Source organism: Pyrgilauda ruficollis, unplaced genomic scaffold (genome assembly GCF_017590135.1).
Source record: "Pyrgilauda ruficollis isolate IOZ18807 unplaced genomic scaffold, ASM1759013v1 scaffold20, whole genome shotgun sequence".
In the NCBI taxonomy this organism is placed as follows: Eukaryota; Metazoa; Chordata; class Aves; order Passeriformes; family Passeridae; genus Pyrgilauda; species Pyrgilauda ruficollis.
This window is the reverse complement of record NW_024519207.1, coordinates 1,858,445-1,882,009: the sequence shown is the minus strand read 5'-3', so window position 1 is coordinate 1,882,009 and position 23,565 is coordinate 1,858,445. Positions and strand designations below refer to the sequence as shown.

General features: G+C 42.9%; 1 protein-coding gene across 4 annotated transcripts; it reads left to right on the top strand.

Annotated features, from left to right (window-relative positions):
* The first annotated feature begins 1,915 nt into the window (after positions 1-1,915).
* Positions 1,916-21,867, top strand: LOC121353260 (phosphatidylinositol 3,4,5-trisphosphate 3-phosphatase TPTE2-like). 4 transcript variants are annotated; one of them, XM_041466957.1, is made up of 19 exons: positions 1,916-2,047; positions 2,654-2,730; positions 4,806-4,883; positions 7,072-7,119; positions 7,820-7,978; positions 8,389-8,508; positions 11,220-11,319; positions 12,150-12,213; positions 12,733-12,797; positions 13,362-13,422; positions 13,673-13,754; positions 13,839-13,927; positions 16,454-16,515; positions 17,452-17,532; positions 18,508-18,613; positions 19,250-19,347; positions 19,723-19,818; positions 20,283-20,353; positions 21,619-21,867. In XM_041466957.1, exons 2-19 carry the CDS (start codon positions 2,681-2,683, stop codon positions 21,719-21,721), a joined length of 1,533 nt encoding a protein of 510 aa, XP_041322891.1. In that variant the 5' UTR covers positions 1,916-2,047; positions 2,654-2,680; the 3' UTR covers positions 21,722-21,867. The 4 variants fall into 4 exon arrangements, with proteins under 4 accessions (XP_041322891.1, XP_041322890.1, XP_041322889.1 ...); XM_041466956.1 differs by lacking the exon at positions 1,916-2,047 and adding an exon at positions 2,074-2,206; XM_041466955.1 differs by lacking the exon at positions 1,916-2,047 and adding an exon at positions 2,080-2,201.
* Positions 21,868-23,565: the final 1,698 nt, after the last annotated feature.

Genomic DNA, 23,565 nt, shown 5'->3' with positions numbered 1-23,565 from the left:
CTCTTCTCTGTCATGCCCAGTGACTGGATCTGAAGGAATGATCTGAAGGTGTCTGAGAAAGTCTAGGCTGGATATTGGAAAATGGTTTTTCACCCAGCGGGTGGTTGGGCACTGGACACGCTCCCCAGGGAAGTGGTCACAGCACTACACCTGACAGAGCTCAAGAAATGTGTGGACAACACTCTCAGGATTCTTGAAGTGTCAGGAGTAAGACAGCAGTTGTACTTTGATGATCCTTGTGGATCCCTCCAACTCCACATATTTTATGATTCTATGTTTCTGTTACTTGCTACCACTGTCTGTATTTATGTATTTATACGTATTTGAAGGGAAAACTTTCTCTTTAGTCTAGTGCTCAGAAATGTTCCCTATTCCCAGCATTCACCTCAAGGATTGTATTTCTTTTGGGCAGGGAGCATCCGGACAGGGCCATCAGGTACCGCATCTCCCCTGCCCATCCCGAGCAGCCGCTAAGAGCTCGCTGTGGGCTCCCTCTGGTGTCGGCCGTCCTGCAGAAAGCCTCCCCAGCGCAACCCTGCCCTCAGCAGCTACAGCAGCACTGCTGTACCCAGGGATGCCCAGGGACTGCTCCTCACTTGCTTGTTGGCAACGAGGTAGGCGTGAAGCCTCTGCAGAGCACAGAGTAACCCATCACGTTCTGGAGGCTCCGATTCTGTGAAAACCTAAGTGCTCGATGCCGTGTGAAATCCAATTGCTCATTGCGATGCTCTGCCCTGGATGATGGCAAGAGCTGCCCCAGGCTGTGGGGGACTGGCTGGCCTGCAGCCCCTGCCCGACCTGCACTGGCCCTGCCTCGAGTGCAGCCCCTCAAAGCTGTCATGCCATGGGAAAGGCATTGAGAGGCATCAAACCACAGCAGCAGAAAAGATTACAAAACTGCGAGGCTGGGACTCGCAGATGGTGGGGCTGGCTGTGGTCTGGTGGGCTGGGGGCAGTGTGGCCCCACAAAGAGCTACAGAATCAATTAGAAAATACATGGAAAGTCTTGGAAAAGACTTCAGCAATCACCGAGACCAACCTATGTCTGAACACCCCCATGTCAATTAGACAATGGCACTAAGGTGCCATGTCCAGTCTTTCCTTTAACACCTCCAGGGATGGTGAACCCGCCAACTCCCTGGGTAGTCTGTTCCAATGCCTAATTACTCCTTCTGTGAAGAGTTTCTTCCTAATGTCCAACATAAACCTCCGAGCTCCAGACTATATCTTCTTGTCCTGTCCCTATTTACCTGGGAGATGACACTGAACTCCACCTGTCTCCACCCTCCTTTCAGGCAGCCATAGAGAGCGATGTCTCCCCTGAGCTCCTCCTCTTCAGGCTAAATAACCCCAGGTGCACTCAGCTGCACCTTGTAGGACTTGTGCTCCAGACCCATCACCACCTCTGTTGCCTTCTCCGAACACACTCCAGCACCTCAGGGCTGGATTTAGAGGCCCAGAATTGGACACATTACTGGATGTGTGGCCTCACTAGTGCTGAACTCACTGCCCTGGTCCTGCTTGCCCCGCTATTGCTGGTGGCCTTCGTGGCCACCTGGGCCACAGCCTCCCGGCTCACATTCAGCCGCTATGGACCAGCACCCCCAGGTCCTTTTCTGCCCGGCAGCTTTCCAGCCCCTCTGCCCCCAGCCTGCAGCGCTGCCTGGGGTGGTTGTGACCCAAGTGCAGCACCTGGAATTTGGCCGTGTTGAACCTCATGCTGTTGGGTCTCAGCCCATCGTTCCAGCCTGTCCGGATCCCTCTGCAGGGCCTTCCTACCCTGCAGAAGATCGACGCTCCGACCCAAGCCGGTATGGCCCACGAACGCCCTACGGGGGGCTGGGGAGCCCCGCCGCCCGCCCGCGGCCTGTGCGGGCCGTGCGGGGGCGGCGCGGGGCGGGGGGCCGTTATCATGGCTGCGGGCGGGTCCGCCCAGCCCAGCCCGGACCGGGCCGGCCCGGCCCAGCTGCAGCCGGGCAGCGCCGCCGAGCCCCTCATCCGCAGCCCGGGGGCGGTGAGGCGTGTTCGAACTCCGCGCCTCAGCTCGGTGGGTGAGAGGAGCTGGCGGCGTGGCGCGGCCCGGAGGCGGGAGGGAGGGCCGGGATACAGCTCTCAGGAAGTTTAACCCAACTTTCCGCTGAGTCCGCGGGGCGCCGGGGGCGGTGTCCCGGCTCGACTTTGAGCCCGGCGGCCGCGCCGAGGTGAGGTAGGGGAGAGGGCTCCGGGGGGGCTGCGCTGGCGGGATGCAGCGGGAGCAGCTGCGGGCCTGCCGGGCGGGGAGCTGGTGTGTGCCGGGAGGCGGCTCCCGGACCCGCTCCCTGCGGCTCAGTCCGCGCCCGCCGCTTCCCCGGAGGTGCCAGCTGGGGCTCCTCTGTGTTTCAGAGCTTGAAGCAGGGCGAAATGCTTCATGGTGAGGTAAAGATGCTGTTATCACTGTGGTATGTTTGGTGTAGTCAAAACCCCTTCATCAGAGTGCCTTGACGTTCATCAGTGTTGCAGCTGAAAGATTGAGCTTTATCAGCCACAGGGGGGAAATAGTTGAAAATGAAGCGGAAGCCTGGCTGCTGGGATTGTGAGGGTGAGGCTACTATAGGATGCTGCTATTCACTGTTTCTTGTACTGTCTCACTTTAACTCGGTGTGCTTCTCTTCAGGTCAGCAGGACAACAACAACGGGCAAAATGACAGCTGTGAGGTATGAACAAGGGACCCAGTCAAGAGAATCATCTAGGTGAGTGAAATGAACTGTGCCAGTGAGGAGGTTTAGGATTGAATATGTGAGGTGTGGTCCCCTGTCTTTAGGTTCTTAGTGCTTAAAATATAACAAAGGGAATAATGATGGAGTGTCTGAAGTTTATATAGCATAGTCTTTTTATCTCCCCTCTGCCACCAGTGCTCTTGTCTGAGAGGATGGGGTATCTTTGAGAGAAATATGCTGTTTTGATTAACTTCTTGTAAGTAGTTAGTAAGTGATTAATGAGTACAAGGTCTCTATCCCTGATATAATAAGCCCATGGCATTTAAGTGTGCTCTCTTTTAGCATCCAGACTGTCAAGAGACTTGCAAGAGAGTGTCAAGGTCTCTTGTAGAGCAAGACTTTCTGTGCTTGCTTTAAAAGCCTCAAGTCTGAGGTTGCCTTTAGCTATGAGCAGTTAGAAAAGCTAATGCTCTGCATGGAGTGTGTGCATGAAGGAAACCATTTCTTCTGATATGTCCTCCTTTTATTTTCTTCTACCCCCATAGTCAAGGCCTATTTGTAATAGCTTGTGGCTGAACACTTGTTCTGTCTTGGGCAACAAGTAGATGTAGAACGATCAGCAAAACAAACTCCCTCTGAGGAAAGCATTATCTAGAACTGAATTTTTGTGTGGGAGCATTATGGAAACAGTGTACTTGGGCTTCTGTTTTATCCTTGTATTAAGGATTGTCTTCCTAACTGAAAACACTTTTGTTTCTCATTCTTCTTGTGGCATATTTTAATCACAGTAGAGGATAAGAAGGTTGCATTTGGTGTACTTGTGACCTGCAGCAAAATTGCTGCAGCAGTAGCAGGCTTTAATAAGTGAAGCATTTCTGCTGTTAAGTAAGTGTAAACACCCAAGTAAATATTCTGTAAGAATAGCTGGGAAGCAAACCTGAATGCCTATACATCACTAAAGCTTTGCTTCAGCTCTAGGAACAAAATGAGGATGGTGGTTTCACTGGAAACACTGGAGCTAGGAAATGAGGCTTGAATGCTAAAATTGCTGCATGAGAATAATTCTTCTACTGAGCCTGATACTGAGTGCAGGTGGTGAAGCATCAGTACTGGTTCCTGGAACTAGGAATAATGCTAGGAGAAGCATTGTTAAACTTCTTGCTTAAAAGGTGGTTAGCCCAGACTGCAGAAGCAGCGCTGGTGCATGGGTCTGTTGTGGAGGATGAAGAATATTTGAATCCTTAAAATTATTACACTAATGCTTCAAACATGCTAGGCTGCCTCTGAACAGCATGGAAACATGAAACATCAATATTGAATATGTGTGTATAGCTGTTCCTGCCCACGAAGCTGTGAAACCAGAGGCAGGGCCTCAGCAAACACTGTGGCTGTGCTATTAGGCATCACAGTGTTTCTGTGGAGAAGACTGAAATAAAGACTCCTGGATTTTGATGCTCCACGTTTTGTCTGAAATTGTCATGTGACCTTCAAAAAAACAAAAACTTGATCTGAAGAGACCCTTTTAAGGAAGTTATGGCAAACAGCCACTACCTCAAAAAACTGCTGTTCTAGCACTAGCTCAGCTGCTGCTCTGGTCTTCCAGTTTCCGGTCTGGTATCCTGCTCTACACAAAAACATCTCTATGCTATGGCTTTTCCTGGTGAAAACATTAATTCTCTGTACAAGAAGGTCACTGTAACAGCATTAATGTCGCTTGGACTCTCTGAAGCCATTTTCCATATGCATATTTCTGGCACTTCTGGAGCCTGGACTGTTGAGTCCTTAGCGAACTCGTGGATGCTCTGCTTCAAAGCCCTTTGTCCTACTGCTGAACTCATCTGTCTCTTTTTTGGGGGGGAGGGGGGCGGGGGCAGAAAGGGAAAACTTCTGAGAAATAGGCTGCTAATAGGAAACAGATCAGCACTAACCAAGGGGCTCAGAAGTGCCAACATGGGGGAAGTCTCTCTTCTCCTGGTACTGGGCCTGTGCTCTGGCTCAGGCTGCTGTTCATTTGACAGTTAATTTTTTTTTTTTTGGAACAACAAAGCATAGCAATATATGGAGTTGACACCTCTATTAGTGTATGACTTGTATTATTTCTTTGCCAGCTCTCCAACAGCTGAAGAGGCCACAGTAAAGATTGATAATGGTCGTGATGAGGGTGATGGACCAGACACCTGTTCCAAGTAAGCTAATGATGTACTAAATTTCTTTGCTTATTCCCAGAAGTGGAATCTGATGAGCCAAAATAAGAAGACAGGTGGCTTGAGCCAAAATAAGAAGGCAGGTGGCTTTTTGAAGTAGAGCTAAGCCCAGTAAAATGCTTGATATTGACATTTCTTCTAGTACATAGCGAAGAGAAGTAAGTTGTGGAAGCCTCTTTATCCCTCTAGAGATAAAAGTCCAACCCAAGAACACAAGTCCATCATATTATGGAGAATGAGTAGTCCAAACCACATTGATTAAATTTTCCCAAAGGAATGAGTTTGTGGGAGCACAGAAGAGCAAGTGCTGGTGAGACAATGAGGTGAATGAGTACCTAGGCATAAGAATAAGCATTGTGGCACACATCAAGACAAAGTTGTCTGAACTTGCTAGTAGTTACCTCTTGTCTTGAAGCAGCTGTTTCCTGGCAGTGTTTGCCTCATGTTAGTCTTACAGAAACTTAGTCGAGTCAGTGGCAAGTCCTACAGCTCAAGAACAGTAAGCCTAAGCCTGTTACTTCATTTATTCTATGTGACAATATGTTTTTCTACAAATGTATTTCACAAAAACTCTAAGCTAATTATGTAATCAAATATGCCATGTTTCCTTCAATTCATTTAAGATGTTGGCAGGCCAAATTGGAGTAGTGTGTGTATATATTTTGGTCTGTATGTACCTAGTTAGAGGTACTTGTCCATAGACTGTAGAAGTTGAAGTCTTGGTTTCCCCACTACAATTGTAGGTTTGACTGGACAGACATAGACTAGCAAACCATTAGTGCCACTATTGCAATGTTTCCTTAGATATTTGGCATTCATGAATACCAGGAAAACCTTCTATATGTTTAGCTGCTTCAGGACAAAACATGGTATTACATACTTGAGTTCTGTAGGAATAGTGAGTACTACAACCCATGTGTATACTTACAGCTTAAGAATGCAAATGTTTGCTGGTTAGACTTTGTACCTTTAGTTTAGAATGAGAACCTAATAATGAAAAATGTGGGTTAATTCAGTAACCCCAGCAAGATGCTGCCTCAGCACTTCAAAGGCACCTAACCTTGTCTTAAACTGGGTTATTGAAGTGCACCAAGTGAAATGCAATGCTTAAGTTGTCCTAGAGGAAACAGGTATTTTGGACAGGATCATTGGGGTACAGTGTGCATTACTGAGCTGACAAAAACTTCTTGTAACAGTGCAAAATAAATCTCTCAGTACTTTTTGTCAGTATATTCGGACTAATGGTAAGTCCTGCTGTTAGTGGTATGCTTGAAAAAGGTGTTTTCTTCTCAGTGTCTAAGGAAAGACTTGATGCTTACAGGTAGTTAAGTAATCTTGGGATTGCTTAACAGACTGGCGTCTGTTTTTCAAACTATCAGCACTTGAGTTTTGCAGGTTCTACACCAAGAACTTCTACCTTAGTTCTTGGTGTAATCTAAAAAGGCTTCCAGCCAGAAAGAGAGTTACATAAAAGCTTTGTTCTAAACCAAAGGGCTTAAAGCATACCAAAGAGGGAACAAAATCTACTGTAACTGGAAACAAGAGATGTGACCTTGCCAGGACTGAAGATAATTCTCACAACTGGAAGAACTTGGCTTCAGAAACACTTTTTCTTAAAAGATTATTTGGATTTTCAATCTGAAAGCCAAACTGATGTTTGTTTTTTAAAGTAGAAATAGAGGATTTCTATTCCTCTATTCCAAAGGCATGGGAGCTGTTAATAGGTGCAGCTCTTTTCAGGCCTGGGGGAAAAAAAAATGGTCTGATACAATAAGCTAATATATGGAATGAAATATATTAAGAGATGTTTGTCTTCCAGTCTTCCTCTTGACCAATATAAACCCACTTCTTATAGCTTACTAAGCCAGAGTTCAAGTGTCACTGAATTGTGACATGGAATAATGTTACAGATAAGTATATACTGCTGTATTTCTAGGGTCTGGAAGCTGATTAATACTTTCTCTAACGGGTGATCAAAGCACTGTTTTCAAGCACTCTCTTAACCTATATACTTCATGAATGCAACTGAGTAATCTCATTTTAGAAAAGTCACTGCTATGCAAAATACTAAAACTTAAGGAATGTGGACAAAAGAATGTAACAGTGCCCTTGTGGCTGGTATCTGTAGAAGAATGTCACTTGTCTTGACGTCATTTCTCTTCTCTTGCAGTGCAACTAGGAGAAAAATTGCCCCATTTGTGATGTCATTTGGATTCAGGTAAAAGCTTGAACTTGTAATGATGTGGGAAAGGTAAAAATAGTCCTCATTTCTGGTGTAAGAACTTAAGAACTCCAGAAACATCAGTAACTCCAGCTTGCTTTGTGTAAAAGTATTGAATCACCCCCAGGAAAGATAACTTGAGAAAAATACTAGAATTGAAAAATAAGATTTAAACAGATATGACTACATTCTTCAAGAAGAGCTGAAAGTGAGAACTGTAAATGTCTTTGTCTTGGATAAAACCTCTTTAATGGCTGGCAACCTTTGAACAAACAGTTGGTCAGTTGTGTGTAGTCTAGGTGCTGGAACAAGGCAAGCCATTAAAGACAGTTATTTTTAAGGGACTGTATTACGTCCCTTAAACTTAGAGGGAGGGAAGCTGAGTAAGGTGAAAGCAGAAATGATACTTGTATGCCTTAAAGCATTCAGGTTTGCACTGCTTCTAGGTAACTGTGAAATAATAAATTAATAACTACAGCTGTGTCTGAGATAAATGTATGGTTCCACATAGATGATGGTATTTGTGCACAGCACTTAAAAATGCTGTTGGAAACCTTCAGCTTCTAATTAAGCAGACTTCAGTCTATGAAAGAGAGCACACTCTTGCTGGAACAGCTTAGAAATCAGGATTTGTGCTGTTCAGTTGATAAGTGTTCATTCCTACCTCTCAAACTTCCTTGTATTTTTCTCTTTGCAGAGTATTTGGAGTTGTACTTATCTTTGTGGACATTATAGTTGTGATTCTGGATCTGGCTATGAGTGAGAGAAAGAAGGGCACAGAGATTCCTGAAGGTGTTTCCCTGGCAATAGCACTCTTCTTTCTCATTGATGTTCTCCTGAGGGTATTTGTTGAAGGGTAAGACATAGGCAAAAATTAAGTCCATGTGGCAAGTCCTCAAGCTAGGAAGGAAGCGAAACTTCAAGCTTGAGCTATGAACATGGTGTCCTGTAAGCTAATTGTCTGGTGATAGATAATAGCCACATCTTTTCTTGGCTCTGTGTGTTGGTGGTGTTACCCTTCTATAGAACAACCTTTAAGTATTTTCAGTATAAGTGAGCACTTGGAAGCTACATCAACTTTGCCATAACTTGTGTGTAAATCAGGGCTAAGACTGCTTTCTCAGTGAGACTTCAGTGCTTAGTGTTAAGAAAAACTGTGGGAGAGCATGTCTCCAGCAGTAGCTCTGTATAGTTTGTTCTCTTGAAGATATAGTTCAGTCTTTGCTACTTGTATTGGCATCTGTCTAAAACTCTCCTTGGTTTCAGCTTCAGGAACTATTTCCAGTCCAAACTGAATATTTTGGATGCATGTATAGTGGTGGGCACCCTGTTAATTAATTTGACGTACTGCTTCTTAGATGTTGGTGCAGCCCAGGAGATACCAAGGTAAGAGTGGTATGGAAGCTGGTAAGTGTGAGCTCTTTGCTTGATAATCTTCTAAGAATTTTCTTGGGCACCTCTAAGCCAGATTTGTGCATATGAGATCACAGATGGGGCTGTGATAATGTGTCCTGGTACAGATTATTGAAGGATAAACACACAGCTTTGATCTGTGGTTATGCTGTAGGCTGTCCCTGCCTCAAAGGCAGAGGGGATGTGAACATACTAGTGGAGGTAACTAAAAGTGGGGCCATCAAATGCTCTGACTCAAGCACTTTTTGGGGAAAGGTGTGCAGTAGCCCTAATAGAGAGGAGGGTCTGAAGAAGGCAGAAAGAAGAGTTGCATTATCGTAGCAAATGGAAGAGACAACAAAGGGAGGATCTCTGTCTAAAGGATCTTGCGATAGAAAGAGTTGCCAGACTGTCTTGTTTCCTTTGCTTTGCTTTCCCAAAACCTTCATGGTAATATAATGCTGGATTTTTCAGCCATGCTCTGGGGAGACATATTGTTTATGTGCATAAGCTGCTTCAAGTCATATTTCCTTCTGATTTCTGTATCCTGATTGGATGATAACCTGTGAGATGAATTCATTCCTGATGGAGACCAAACTACAGCTTTGAGTATATCTGCACTAGGTTTGACTTAGAGAAACTTTCTTGCATCAGCCAGGGAAAAGTTGAGCTCTTAAAAAAAAAAAAAAAGTCACTCCCTGCCCCAAATCCTGCTGACTAATGGGCATAAGAGGGGAACATTATTCCAGAAGAAAACAAAGTTTAGTTATTGAAGAATCCAGAGTTGGACAAATATCTGTAAGTACTAGTTTTCTCTTAAAGTGCTTGCTAAACTTGGGTATCAAGAAGTAAAACTGTCAAATGAATAGCTTTTGCTACCTAGTTTCCTCCTAGGTTGTCTTAAACATTCTTCAGAGTTTTTAATTATTACTTCCCATTTCTATGGCCACATTTTTCTAAAACAGCTTTCATCTTATAGCAGCACCTAGATAAAGGAGGGGAAAAGAGCAGTGTGACAGGGTTATCTGCACTCTTATCTCTACTAGGCTATGCTAGTAGTAAGCCTGATCCTACACTGACCCATCTGGCTGTAGATCTGTGTGTGCAAGTCCTTTGTATTCTGACTTGCTGAAGATGATAGGAATCTAGAATAGGTTTTTGTCTCACATAAAGGGAACTTTACACTGCTGCTCTCAGCTGGGGACTACCATCTTACCCATTGAATTTTTGAGGCCCTCTGTAAGGCTTCCCGTGTTAAAGACTATAAAATTGTATTCTGACCAAAATATTACTACCTGACAATAGATGATACCTCAGACTTGACCAAATCCCAAATCTTGAGATGGTGGTTGTCCCACCTAACACAGCAGTAGTGTCCACAAAATCTAATTAATTCCCAGTAGCCTTACTGGGGTTTATTGATTTTCTTTTCTGAGTCCTTCATCAAGAAGCAAACAGTAATCTTAAAGCATCTGATACATCTCAGAAGAATTAGAATTTGAGCAGCTTTTATGTGGATGAGAGCTTATATATGAGAAGTGAAATTTCAGTGACAGACCATGGAGCTAACTTGCCCTGATGGAGGAATATAGCTTCTCTTTCTGATCTGGTCTAGCTGGGTGTGTGTAGGGGTGAGTTAACTGTTTCCCTGAAGTGTGACCTATAAAAGGACTTTGAGGAATGAGAGCTGGATATCAGTCTGGGAGCTAATGCTTAACAGGCTGACTTCCTTAAAGGCTTTTATCTTGAAGAATTGCTTCTCAGAGTTGTGGGGAGATGGGTTATGGCGTTTTCAGCCAGTTTTGGTTCATCTCATTTGCTGCTAGCTCCAAGGACATTCTGTTTTGAAAACAGGAGGGTGATACTGAATTTGGAAGAAGCTCAGGGAAAAACTGAAATTTTCCTCCCGGTGTCCAGGGCAACCTTACCTTGCTGACTTTAAGCTCCATATCAGTGGGGGGCAGACTGTGAGCAAAACTGGAGTTTTGTTTCCCTTACTGTTGCTATTCACCAGCATTTTTACACAAATGTTTCAAAACCTAGAATATGTGTGTGCTGCTTAAAATGTATGCTCATTTACCTCCTTAAGGAATGAATTGAATATTAGTTTGCCCTTGTCCCTAGGAGTGTGGGAAAGCAGCTGCTCCTGTTCAGTTGTTTTGATAGAACCACTCACTTAAGCTTCTTTCCTGCTTCAAAGTTCAACAATAGTTCAAAGTTCCTCAAACCAAACCAAGTGTTCAGGTTGCTGAATGATTAAACACAAGATATATACTGAACTGTTCTCAGCTTTCTTAATCAAGTCATGATGTACTTAGCCTGTCTAGCTTCTTTTTAGTTATTTTTCAGGTGGGTACATACACTTGAATGTATAGTGGAGAATAAGCTTCACGGAACAAAAACTTGATGATAATAACATGGGTAATATTAATGGAATTTGTTGCTTTCTAGCCAGAGGTGCCTGTGGAAGTCTGTTTGAGCAAGCAGGGGATTTCCTAGTTCTCCTGTTGAGAACATGTACTCGCAAAAAGCCCTTAACAATAAATCCATTATATTGTATTTGTTCCAAAATCAGCCTGAGATGTCCTAGTTCAACATATGAAACAAAGTTTTAAGCTTTCCCTGAAACAGCTTTTAAACAGCTTTAATCTTCGCCTGTAAGTTTATTTGTGTCTATTTTCTTCCGTGCTGAATCTGTCCTCTAGAATGGTTATTTTCCTCCGAATTCTGAGAATTGTCATCTTGATAAGAGTATTTCGTCTGGCTTCGCAAAAGCAGCAACTTGAAAGGGTGACCAGGAGAATGGTAAGTTGGCCTCTTAACGTGTCTAGACCACTTAGTAGTAGTTTCCAACTCATTCTTCAGGCAGCATCAGTGGTAAGTAGCAAGACTGACCGTGGCCTATTGGTCTGCAATTGCTTGTGTTGCCCAAGCAGCACATCTGTTTGATGTCCCTGGCAGGGCTCTGGAGCTTTGCTTCCAGCCTCAGTAAAGCCTTGTTATTCTTGGCTTTGTTCAAGTAAGCAGCAACTTGACCTGGAAGGCTGGCATATCAAAGGGATTTGACCTTTGATATGCCAAAGACCCCCGTGTGTCTCAACTGACAGTTTCTAGCTTGTGTGGTACATAGACTGTTTTCCCTCACATGGGGAAAGGTAGGAGTTCTAATTAGGAGCTTTATTTTGGGTACAAACAAACCAATCTAGCTGGTGAAGCCGTATCCACTGTCAATGCCTCTTCTTTTCATCAGGAGTGTTGAAGTCATATTTTAAGCTTCAAGTATGTTCTGTTGTTTAGGAATCAGCAGTCTTTAACTTTATTCTTTTTTCCCTCAGTCTCCAAACACTCAAATAACAACGACAGATTCATGCTGCAGTATTCATAGAATCTGCAGTGTTCTTTTCACTAGAAGAAATGTTGGTATTTAAGGGTAAAAATTCTATACAGAGCTTCTACCTAGAAGTTAATACAAGGAATTTGCTCTTGGATAATGCTGTAATGAAGTGAGGCTCTGCTACTCAAGCTTAACTGGACAGTCTACATGGTTGCAATTTCCTAGTAACAGGAAACAATTGGTGATCATTTGCATTCTTGTGGAAGATTAACTCTTTTTTCTTTTTTTTTTTTTTGATCAGGTCTCTGAAAACAAAAGACGTTATGTGAAAGATGGCTTTGATCTGGATCTCACTTATATTACTGGTTTGTGGAAACAAATGTCACTTTGCAGCATGTTATGTCCTGTGAAGACTTGTTTTGCAGTTAATAAGAGCTTGTCATGAATTACAGACATGTTTTAGACTCATGAAATTGATGAAGTCAAACCAGGCCTACTCCTTTTCTGTGGGATTTTGAAATATGGATTCCTGACTGACACTATTCTCCAGAATTAGCCTTCTGGGAGAGTTGTACATGCTGTATGTAATGATAGAAATTTATCCTAGTTCCCTAGGCCTAGGGAACCAGTGTGGGGAAACTCTTGCAGTATTTTTGCTTCTGATTCTATGGAGACTGACACTTGATGGTGGCTGATGCTTTGGGAAGCATTATCTGTCTTGCTCTAGCTATGCTAAATGTAGAGGAAAGCCTACCAGAAATGGGTAGATTGTTCTTATCATTAGGGTAAGAATAAGACATTTCATAAGGATATTTCTCAGTCATGTAGTTCTTATATGCAGGGGGGCTTCCTGCTGTTACTTGTGATTGCTGTCTTCTCAACAGATCGAATTATTGCAATGTCATTTCCATCTTCTGGGAAGCAGTCTTTCTACAGGAATCCCATAAAGGTAAAAATCATACCTTCCAAATTCACTGTTTCTGAAACCTGTTTCTTTTATAGATTCCCACTAATTTACATGTGGCCTAGATCATGTCAGTCCTAGTTTTGCTGCCTTTGCTGGTTGGAATGACTGATTGATGGTCTCCAGTGCTGCACTGCTTATGTTGTAGTGTCTCAGCTAAACCTAGTGGTTTTTTCTCACAGTGGGGACACACCAGTGCTTTGATGCTCCTGTTCTTTGGGAATGTTTTGAAGAATCAGGGTGGTTCTGTCCCAGGCTAGTAATGGTGATAAGATCTATTCAATTCAATAAAGTGGCTTTAAAGGTCTGTATACATAATGTCCTCTCAGAGCTCTGCTTCCTGATATTGTAGAAACATGTAGGGCCAAGAAGATAGCTGCAGTAGTACTTTTATTCCAAATGAGAACGTGAGCTGTCAGGTTGGAAAGGCCTGCTTTCCAAGTACTGTTCATGACTGCAGTTGTTGATCCAGCCTGGGGGATGGGGGGTTGAGGTGGCAGTGGAAATAACAAGAAGAGCACTAACTACTCTGAACTCATTATTGCTTAGGAAGTTGCAAGATTTTTGGACACCAAACATCCAGGCCACTATAAAGTCTATAATCTCTGCAGTAAGTATGTTTAGCTGCTGACTATATTTGAGATAAAATTTAATGTATAAGTGAAAAGTATGAAACCAGAAGCTAAGCATGCATGACTTTGGCCAAGTTACCTCTGGTTTTTTTCATTTTAATCCATCTATTGACACTGCTGTATTTTAGAAACTAGTACATGCTCAGACCAGCCGTTGTGTGTTACAAACCACTGTCTTTGTTACAATCCTTCTCCCTTCCTGGCATAACTTCAGCTCTTTCCCTATAGGTGAGCAAGGCTATGACCCCAAGTACTTTCACTACAGGGTGGAAAGGATCTTCATTGATGACCATAATGTCCCAGCACTACAGTGAGTCTTGTCAAGAAAATACATACGTTGTAATAGTTCTGTGTAAGGCATTTGCCTTGATCTGCTGACTTTCCTCTTATTTAGGGACATGCTGAAATTCACTGCCAGTGTCCGTGAATGGATGAGTCAAGATGAGAAGAATGTCATAGCAATTCACTGTAAAGGGGGCAAAGGTAGGATTTCTCATGTGCAATCTGTGTATGCTACAAATCACATTTCTTTGTTATTGTAACTTCTTTGATTAAAGTTTGGCCTTAAGCCGTACTATGAGATGAGTTTACGGTGTAATTTGACAAATACTGCAGATACTGTGATGACTAGCATGAGTACAGTACTCTGTTTAGTATTAAACAGCTCCATTTTTAGGTAGTCTAAACTGGTTCTTAGTCTAAGCTGTTATTATGTCTTCTAAAATGTTCTTCAATAACTTTCTGGTTTTCTGGCAGCTGGGACAACAGTCCCCTAGGAGAGACTGGGGATAGGGAGGCTACTGAAATTGCTGCTATTAAAAGTGTTAGGCTGCTGCTTTGGCTTCTGGTAGCCAGTCACCCATGCTGAATATTGTGCACTATAATATAGCTCAAACTATCTGTTGTTTAGGTTGAAAAAAGGCATTTAAGATCAAGTCCAACTGTTAATCCAGTACTACCAGATCTACTGCTAAACTGTGTCTCTCAGTGCCACATCTGCTCATCTCCAGGAATACCTCTGGGAGTGGTGATTCGGCCACTTTCCAGGGCAACCTGTTTGATCTGAGCTTGATGACCCTGTTGGAGAAGAAATTTTTCTTAATATCCAACCTAAGTCTTCTCTGCAACAACCTGAGGCCATTTCCTCTCCTTGTATTGCTTGTTGGAAGAGAAAATGGAAGAGACCAGCCCCACTTCACTATGACCTTTACAGTGAGAAGGTCTCCTCTGAGCGTCCTTTTCCCTAGGCTAAACGCTCTCAGATCTCTCAGCTGCTCATTGAAGAGTTGTGCTCCAGACCCTTCCCCAGGTCTGTTGCCCTTCTCTGGGCACACTCTAGCATCTCAATGTCTTTCTTGCTGTGAGGAACCCAAAATTTAATGCAGGATTCAAGGTGCAGCCTCTCCAGTGACAAGCATAGAGGGACAATCACTGCCTTGGTCTTGCTGGCCAGAATATTGCTGATACAGGCCAGGATGCCATTGGCCTTCCTGGCCACCTGGGCACACTGATTCATGTTCAGCTGCTGTTAACCAGCACCCTCAAGTGTCTTTCCAGTGGGCTGCTTTTCAGCCAATATTCCCTGAGCCTGTAGCACTCTGTGGGGTTGTTGTGACCCAAGTACAGGTCCCAGCCCTTCACTTTATTGAACCTCATACAGTTGTCCTTGTATCCTAGCTCCATTGTCCCTACCCTCTAGCAGATCCTCCTACTCAACTTGGTGTCTTCTTCAAACTGACTGAGGATGCACTCAGTTCCCTTGCCCAGATTGTTTGTAAAGACATTAAACAGAACTGGCCTCCATCCTCTGCCCTGGGATCACCACTAGTGACCAGCTGCCACCTGGATGTAACTGCATCCACCTCAATTCTCTGGGCCTGGCCTCCAGACAGGTTTTTACCCAGTTAAGAGTGCACCTGTCCAAGCCATGAGCAGCCATTTTCTCCAGGGGAATGCTGTGGAAAATGGTGTCAAAGGCTTTACTAAAGCCCAAGTAGACAACATCCACAGCCTTTCCCTCATCCATTAAGTGGGTCACCGTCTCATAGAAGGAGTTCATGTTGATCAAGCTGGACCTGCCCTTCATAAAGCCATGTTGACTGGGCCTGATCCCTGGTTGTGCTGTATTTGTTGTGTGATACCACTCAAAATGATCTGCTCCATAACTTTACCCCTCTAAAATGTTCCAGGTACTGCTGGACCTTAAATCAAGATACACATGATATTAGGTGATAGAGTACAATGAAGTTTTATAGAAAAAAGAATAGTGGAAGCTATCAAACATATGAGCTAACCTGCAGGTGCTGCCTGAACCCACACTGGTGTGGGAGCTGTTGAAATGCATAAAGATCTGCAAATAAGCCAAATTTCCCTGCAAATATCTGCCACACCTTTAGCCACCTGCCATCACTACTGCAAATACTTGGCTTAAAAGTAGGTGGTTACTTAACATTAAATAGTTGCCCCCAGGTGGAGCTCTGTCTTAAAAGGTTTTGCAAAACTGAATGTTGAAACTACCTGCAGGTCAAAACCAGCTTGAAGAACAAGTGTAGGGAGGGTGACTTGACCTCTGAGATTTTTAAATTAAAAACTGAAACTGTATAGGCATCGTCATGCTAGCAGACTTGATGGCTTCTTAGTAGGGTTGCAGGGAAAACAGCTGGGGCAGAGAAGCAACTCTTGACACTTGCAGCATTGGGAAGTTTCAGTTTGTAGCCTCATTTAGTAGAGTGCTTGACTCTATTTCCTGCTGGAGTATGGAGATACTGACCAGGTGCCTAAGTGTCCCTAGTAATGAAAATGTGGGGGCAAGGAACAAGTTGATACCACAAACAATACTACATACTGTAGTATCTTGTCTTTAACTGATTCTTCTCAGAAATACTTGACTACTTGTCTGTCACTTACAACTCTTGAAATAGATAACAGGAGATGACTTCACCTTCACAAAAATAATCCCAAATACCTTTGAACTGCTCTAATTTAACTTGTATTGTATGTCTGTTTCAGGCAGGACTGGAACAATGGTCTGTACGTGGCTCATAGACAGTGACCAGTTTGAGAGCGCAAAGGTAAAAACTGCTGATTTTTTTTTATTTGTTTAGTATTCAAAATGTCCTCTTAGGATTTACTAAATTGGTGAAATGCACTAATACTCTGCAAAAATTCTATTCTAGAAAAAAGATTCTCTGAAAAGTCTAGTTTTAAAAAAGTTAATTGAAGTCTTGCTACAGTGTAAATTCTGATGGAGACTATTTGTGATCTAAAAGAAGTGAGAAAATAGCGTTTAAAAGGTTACCAACTTGAAGGATTCTTTTTAGAGGAATAATGTGTCTAGGGTCTTGAGCAACAACTTAAGCTGGTGACTTCTGAGCAAACTCTCCTAAAGATAGTATCACTGGTTTTAAGTAGTTTTAAGCAATTTTTTTTCCCAGTCTTCCTCCAAGTAGTGTGAGGCATCAAGAATTGTCTTGTCTTGACAGCCAGCATTACAAAAGGAAGCTCTTCTAGGAAAAGGGAGAAAGATCAAGTCCCAGCCAGGACAGGTGCTGATGCTGCTTTAGTATCCCAGGTCTTATATATCAGCTGGAGGCTGGGGATACAGAAGGCCCAGGACACTCAAGGTGGTCTGGGCAGACTGTATATGTATATCCATTTAATCACTTGTTTTCCTCTGAATTAGCTTTGTGAAGATATGACCTAGTGTTCAGCTTGTCTGCCACAGACCACTTGAGAAATATAAATGGTTCTAAAGCAATTGCTTGAAAGTTGTATTGCTCTCCTTCACTCTTTCATGAATGACAGATTTTTGTCTGACCTCCTAATTAGTACTTTCTTCTTGTAGTTAAAAGTCTCCTTTAGAAGGTACCAAAATAATGATTGTATATTTCCACTTGCATTCCTTTACTGGACTTGAGTAGTGTAGTTCTAGTTTACTATCTGCTTCTCAAGAAGGGGAATGATGGTGGGATGGATAGCTTAACCCTTGAAATTATTATTCTGTGTAGGAAAGTTTGGACTACTTTGGGGAGAGAAGAACTGATAGAAGCACAAGTACCAAGTTTCAAGGAGTTGAAACACCCTCACAGGTAAGCTCGTGCAGGTTCAAGAGCAGCAGTCAAACCAATACTAACCTTGTGAGTGCTTGTGCTACCCTACCTCCCCTGCCTTGTTTCAGAGATGTAGGTTCCTATTACTTGCTTAACTCCTCAACTTCCTGTACTCTTTCTGTGAGAGCTGGAATATGAATAGCTGACAGGGTTGCCCTGCATCTTTCCCCTTCCCCTTATGCCTTTCTCTGATCTGAAGTATAGTATCTAGGATAACAACAGAATTCTTGAGATTGGGAAAACTTTCAGTCCAACCCCACTGTTCAAGCAGGGTGACCTGGACAGATGTGTCTGGTCAGGTCTAGAATATCTGCACAGATGCAGATTCCACAGCATGTCTGGGCACCCTCACAGGAGCATGACACTGTAAGGCAATTGGACTGTTTAACAAGGAAGCACAGAAGCCTCTGGCCGAGCCTGGGATGGGGCCATGGCACTGATTTGGCTTGGGTGGAGAAATGCATCTTCTGCAGACTCCATTCACTGCGAAATACTACACAAGTTTTTGTCTCAGACCACTTTTTTGCACATCTTGATTTACTGTTCTGCGTGATGCAGAGTTGGGAAGTGAATCTAGTGATGGATACTTAAAATTGCTGGTATAAAATAGAAGTATAGCTGTCCTTGAAATAAAATGAAAGTTTCTAGTATGTTTAAACATTTGGCCTCTTAAGGTTCCAATATAAAATATCCTCGCTTCTTGCTGAACTAAAAAGTACAGAATTCCTCTTAAAACATGAAATTTAAATGCTGTTTAAAAATGTAGACGTTGAATTTGTCTAGAAGATTGTTTCTGCAGGGAAAGGGAAGGAGAGCAATTGTCTTTCTTCTTAGTTTTGGACTTTGAAGAGCTATAAATGGAGTATAAGATATATTTAAATCCTACTTCTGCCTAGAATTAATCTGTGGTAGATACAGAAACTGCATAATGTGTCTGGGTTTTTTGCATTACAGAGTAGGTATGTTGGGTATTACGAGATCCTGAAAAACAAGTATAACCTGGAACTCCCACCAGAGAGACAACTCAAAATAAAAAACCTCAAAATCCACACTATACATGGTAAGAACTCTTGTATTTGGGCATTTCTCTATCTGGTAATGGTTTCCTATTACAGGCAGCTGATAACTGTCTCTCTTGCTAAGCTCGTTCTAGGAATGTAGACTTACTGGGATTTGAGAATTTAAATGATGCAGACATAATGAAGAGTATTTTGTAGTCAGTTGCTCTGTGTTGTCACTTTCTAGATGTCTGACCAAATGATGGCTTACATACAACCTGCCCTTTTTTGGAAGGGAAATCACTTCTTAAGTGAGACTAACTCCCCTTGTGGAACTGGATCCACTAATGTTTCTGACCTTTAGATACATGCCTGTTACAGTATATGTGTATTGATAATCTTAATCAAAGGCTGGAAGTTCATCACTCCTTGTTCCAGGGGAGTTCAAACTGCTGTTACTGTTCAGTAAATGGAACTAGATTTTTATATTAGCCTGTTCCTCTAGTGGGGGGAACTTCAACATTCAATTTTCAGCCACTGAATCCTGGCTTTCCTTTAGCATTTGAGTTCTCTAGAGTCTTGAGCAAGGCATTCTGGAAAGAAAGCAGTTTTGAGTGGGATTGCACTTGGTTTTCACGACTACTTATGTTTCCAACTAATGTCTATGCCTCTGGTATAATGCAACACTTTGTTCCTAGGAGTTGGGAAAGGCAATGGAACTGATATGAAGGTGCAGATAATAACAAGGAAGAGAATTGTACTACAATGTGTATGTGGCAATCAAAAGAACTGCAGGGTGAGTACTATGAAGACGTACAAGTTGAGTCACAGAAGCTAAAAGCTGATTTATAGGTTAAAAGTGTCTTAGTTTTGTCCAATGTTCAGTTTCTACATAGTCTAACTAAATGGATGATGTAAATTCCAAGTGGACAAAAAAGCTAAACTTTGCCAAATCTTAATAAATGTAGTGGTGAGATAGTGAAAGATTTCCCTGGGAGTCATTTAAATGCAAATAGTTCACTCTGTCCTGAGCAGCTTAAACTGTTGTCTGTTATTCTAGCACTGCTGTTGTATTTGATGCTATGAATGAGTAGTTAGGTCTTGTCCTGAATTGGTCCCTTATCTTGCTGCAGAAACTTTCATAAAACAAATTCTTTATTCTGTTATCCAGCTCTTCTTTGATTCTGAAAGTGACACTGTAGTCATTGGCTTGGAAGACTGCCCTGTTCTAAGTGGCGATGTGAAAGTCAGATTCGAATGCAATTCTGTAAGTACAGCAGTGTGAAGACCTTCAGTTGGGTATGGGGAGAGGCTGCAGTGCAAACTGCAGTGGGTCCTGCCTGGCTGGGCAGCCCAAGGCAGAATCTGTTCCTTCCCAGTGACTCCTGCTGTGTCTCACTGTGCAGTGAGGGATGCAGCAAGTGGTGTAATATCAGCCTAGGCAAGCAGGAGAAGCACCTGGCTGTTCAAACAGCAGTACAACCAAGGCATTTTAGTTGGGTACCTGCTGCTCCTAACCATGGGAGTCTCACCTCATTGTATTGAATTATTTGGTACTGAAATAATTGCAGAGAAAATAGTGATCTGTGTAGGATATGGGGCTCTTCAAGTGTACGGATTCTGGCACTGTAGCTGTTTAAACCAAATTAGTGAAGAAAAGTGGGTACCCTTGCTCTACAAACAAAAGTTCTGTTGTGTAACACAGTCCTTAAACAAGGTGTTTGTGTTTAGGCTCTTCCAAAAGGCTATGATGGCTGCCCATTCTTTTTCTGGTTCAACACTTCCTTTATTGAAAATAACAGGTAAGGATATTCGTGAACGCCTTCAGATCCTAACTTCTGGTGTCTGCATAGAGCTGAAAGATCATGAACATAGTACTGAAAGCTGAGATAGGGCAGGCCTGATCAGCCAGCTAATTTTCATGTGTGTACTGGTCTTTGATCCTCAGCTGTAACTTGTGAGCTGGCAGTTGCTTGTGCTGTGACAAATATTTTAAACATATGGGAACTTTTTATCTTAACTTAAACCACTGGATTATTTCCTTGGTGCTCTCTAACCATTGTTAATGAATTAGAATTAAAAAGTGTAATGCTAACTATTCAAATCTGCCATCCTCTACAGTATGGCTGCCTGAGAAGTAGGAACTCAGTAGCTTAGCTGGCAGATATTACGGCCACAGTTAGAGGTACTAATGCTTGGGATCACAAAGAAAGGCCTTCTTATGGCTTCTCATGATCTTGATAAAGTTAGAAATTACTGTGATTTTGCTTGCAGAGACTGGAACTCCTGGAGAAGCTCCAGCTGGTGAAAGTTGGGCTTGTCTGCCTTGCTTTGGGAGTGATGTAGAAATGCAGAGACAAGAGAGCCTTATCTTTGGTGTGCCTTGCTTGACAGATTTAGGTAGAAGAACAGTGAACTTGGCATAGGAGATATAATTACTGTGTTCTCCATGACTGGAATAGAAAGAAGACAGGTTTTACTTAACTGATCCTGTTAGAGCCTGAGGAGAGGTAGCCATGAGTCTCTTTGTAACAGTTAACTTAATATGCTCAGCCAGCCATGCACCTTGCTGTCTTGATGCAGACCAGTTAAACCAAGCCAGTGCCAGGAAAGATGTATGCCAGCTGTCTGATGGCCCTGCAATGCTGCCATCTTGAGGGTTTTGCTGAAGAGCTTTCTTTCCTCCAGAACTATGGATGATGCCCCACTAGGCTACCTTTTGAGTACTGAATCAAATCCTTGCCTTTAGGAAGGTTAGTTATTAAATTCCTGGCACTTGCATCATATCAGGAGGCCTTGAGTTGAATGCAGTATTAATTTCTCTCTGTCTTGCACTGTGGGGCTCTGGGAGGGTGATGGGGAGCCAATCCACAAACCCATCAGGTTGCCTTTGTTTCTGAGACGACTTAAGATACAAAACACTGTGCAAGCATGGCTGATGTCTGTTTAAATTCAAGGTCTGGGGCTGGATTTAATATTCTAGGGCTGAGCTAGAAGATTTTTCAGCTGGCTAAAAGGAAAAGCATGTCTTAGGCTGTAAGATATGGTACTGAATTTTGTCTTTCAGACTCTACCTTCCCAGGAATGAGCTGGATAACCCTCACAAGTCTAAAACATGGAAAGTTTATAGTGAGACATTTGCTGTGGAGGTGAACTTTATTGATGCATAAGGGAAATCTGAAAGAAGGAAAACATGTAAAATTCATCTCTTTCCTGGAGAATGTCTGTTTCAGTATAAAGTGAAGCAGTGTCACTTGGATGTCTCTACACAGAAATACACTAAGTACAACTTGTCAAATAAAGCTACATGAAGTTCTGTTGTGCGGGGCCAAAATACTCTGAAGAGTTACTTAAGGTCAGTTGACTGTCACATCATGGGCTGTTGGATTCCTGGAGCTTAGATACCTCTGCATACAGCTAATTCTTGTTTGAGTAGTCAAAGACAATTACCTGTCTTTAAGCATGAGAACTAACGTGATGGTGGATGAAGACCAGCAGTCTGCATGAGACTGGAAAAACCTGACATGATTCCCTCAATAATGGGGTTTTCCACAAATCAGTAGAATATGGGAATTTTGAGGGAGAAATATTAATCTCCCTCTGTTGGATTGTTGCTTCTTGAGCAGAAGTCTTAGTATTGAACTGCTCTCCATCAGTAATCAGTGATGTAGTGCTTTGAGCAACACCTGGCCTGGGAGCTGCCTGTGGAGGTTGGAGACTGCACAGCTGCTTTTCTACTGCTGTACCTCTCCACAAAGGGCTGCAATGGCCACTTGCCCTAAGGCTTAAGACTGGCTCTCATCAGCTGCTGAGCATTCCAGCTGCCTGGGATCAGTTAGTGTGGCTGCCTTAATACCTGCATATGAGGGGTTGGATCTGTGCACCTGCTCATTTGAGCAAATAGTGAGAATGCTCACTGGCTTCTCTTGAGTTGCATTAAAACCTGTAATGCACAAACTTCCAGGATGCTTATTCTACTTCCAACTATTTTCAGCAGTGCAGCTCTTCTATGGAGACTGTGCCTTCATTTGTGTGAAATGTGTTGAGGTGTTAGCTTCTTGGTTCTGCTGCTTCATTAGTCTTGTTCCTGGCAGCCAAAAAGTGGAAGGGAAATGACATAGCTTTCCAGTTAATGAAATAAGCAGAGGTCATATACCTCTGTGTTTACTTGAAGGTAAAGGTAGTTATGTACTATGAGGTATACCATGTGTGGGCTCAACTTCTGCTACTGCTATGTGTTTACCTCAGTGTCCACGTGAATGTGGCTAGGGGCTAAAAAAGGATGCCCTTTCATTGCAGCTACTAGTGGCTGATGCCCAAGTTCATTTTGGCTTAACTCAGGCAATTGGATATCTGTCCACTGTCCTAGGATGCCCTTTGATGTAGTTGGCAGGGCACCTAAGGTGACCCATCTTCCTGCTTAGGGAGTGAGCCAGTTTGTTCAGATAGCAGCAGCAGAGGCTGTAGCACCAAGTCAGATTTTCCTAGCTGAAGTACATGCAGTTAAGTGAAAACTAAAGTGAAAGCAGGAGTGAGGAACAAAATAGCTATAGAAGGGATATACAATGTTTCTCTTGTGAGGTACCACTGCTCAGAAGAGGGTAACAATGGACCCTGCCTCCCTGCTGCACTGACCTTCGCAGGGTAGTGGGTGTGGGTATTTGTCCCTTATATTTGTGGAATTTAGGTGACCTGTGCTGAACTCCTGGCATTCTTCTGACAGAAAACCTTACAGCCTGTATTGTGGTAATCTAGTAACTTGAAATTTGAGGTGAACATTAATACTAGAACTGACTTTGGTACTAAAAAAGCAACAGGCCAAGTGCTGAACTATAGGTTTCATTTTCCATAGATGTAAAATCAGAAATTGTTTCACAGCATCTTACTCTAGCTGCCTCCTTCCCCTCAGTTTTGAGGCTTTATATGTTCATTGATTGTATAAAGTCTTTTTCTTTCATTCCAGAAAGGTGATGCTGAATTCAACCTTTTTGTTTCTCAGCTAGATGAGCTTGTT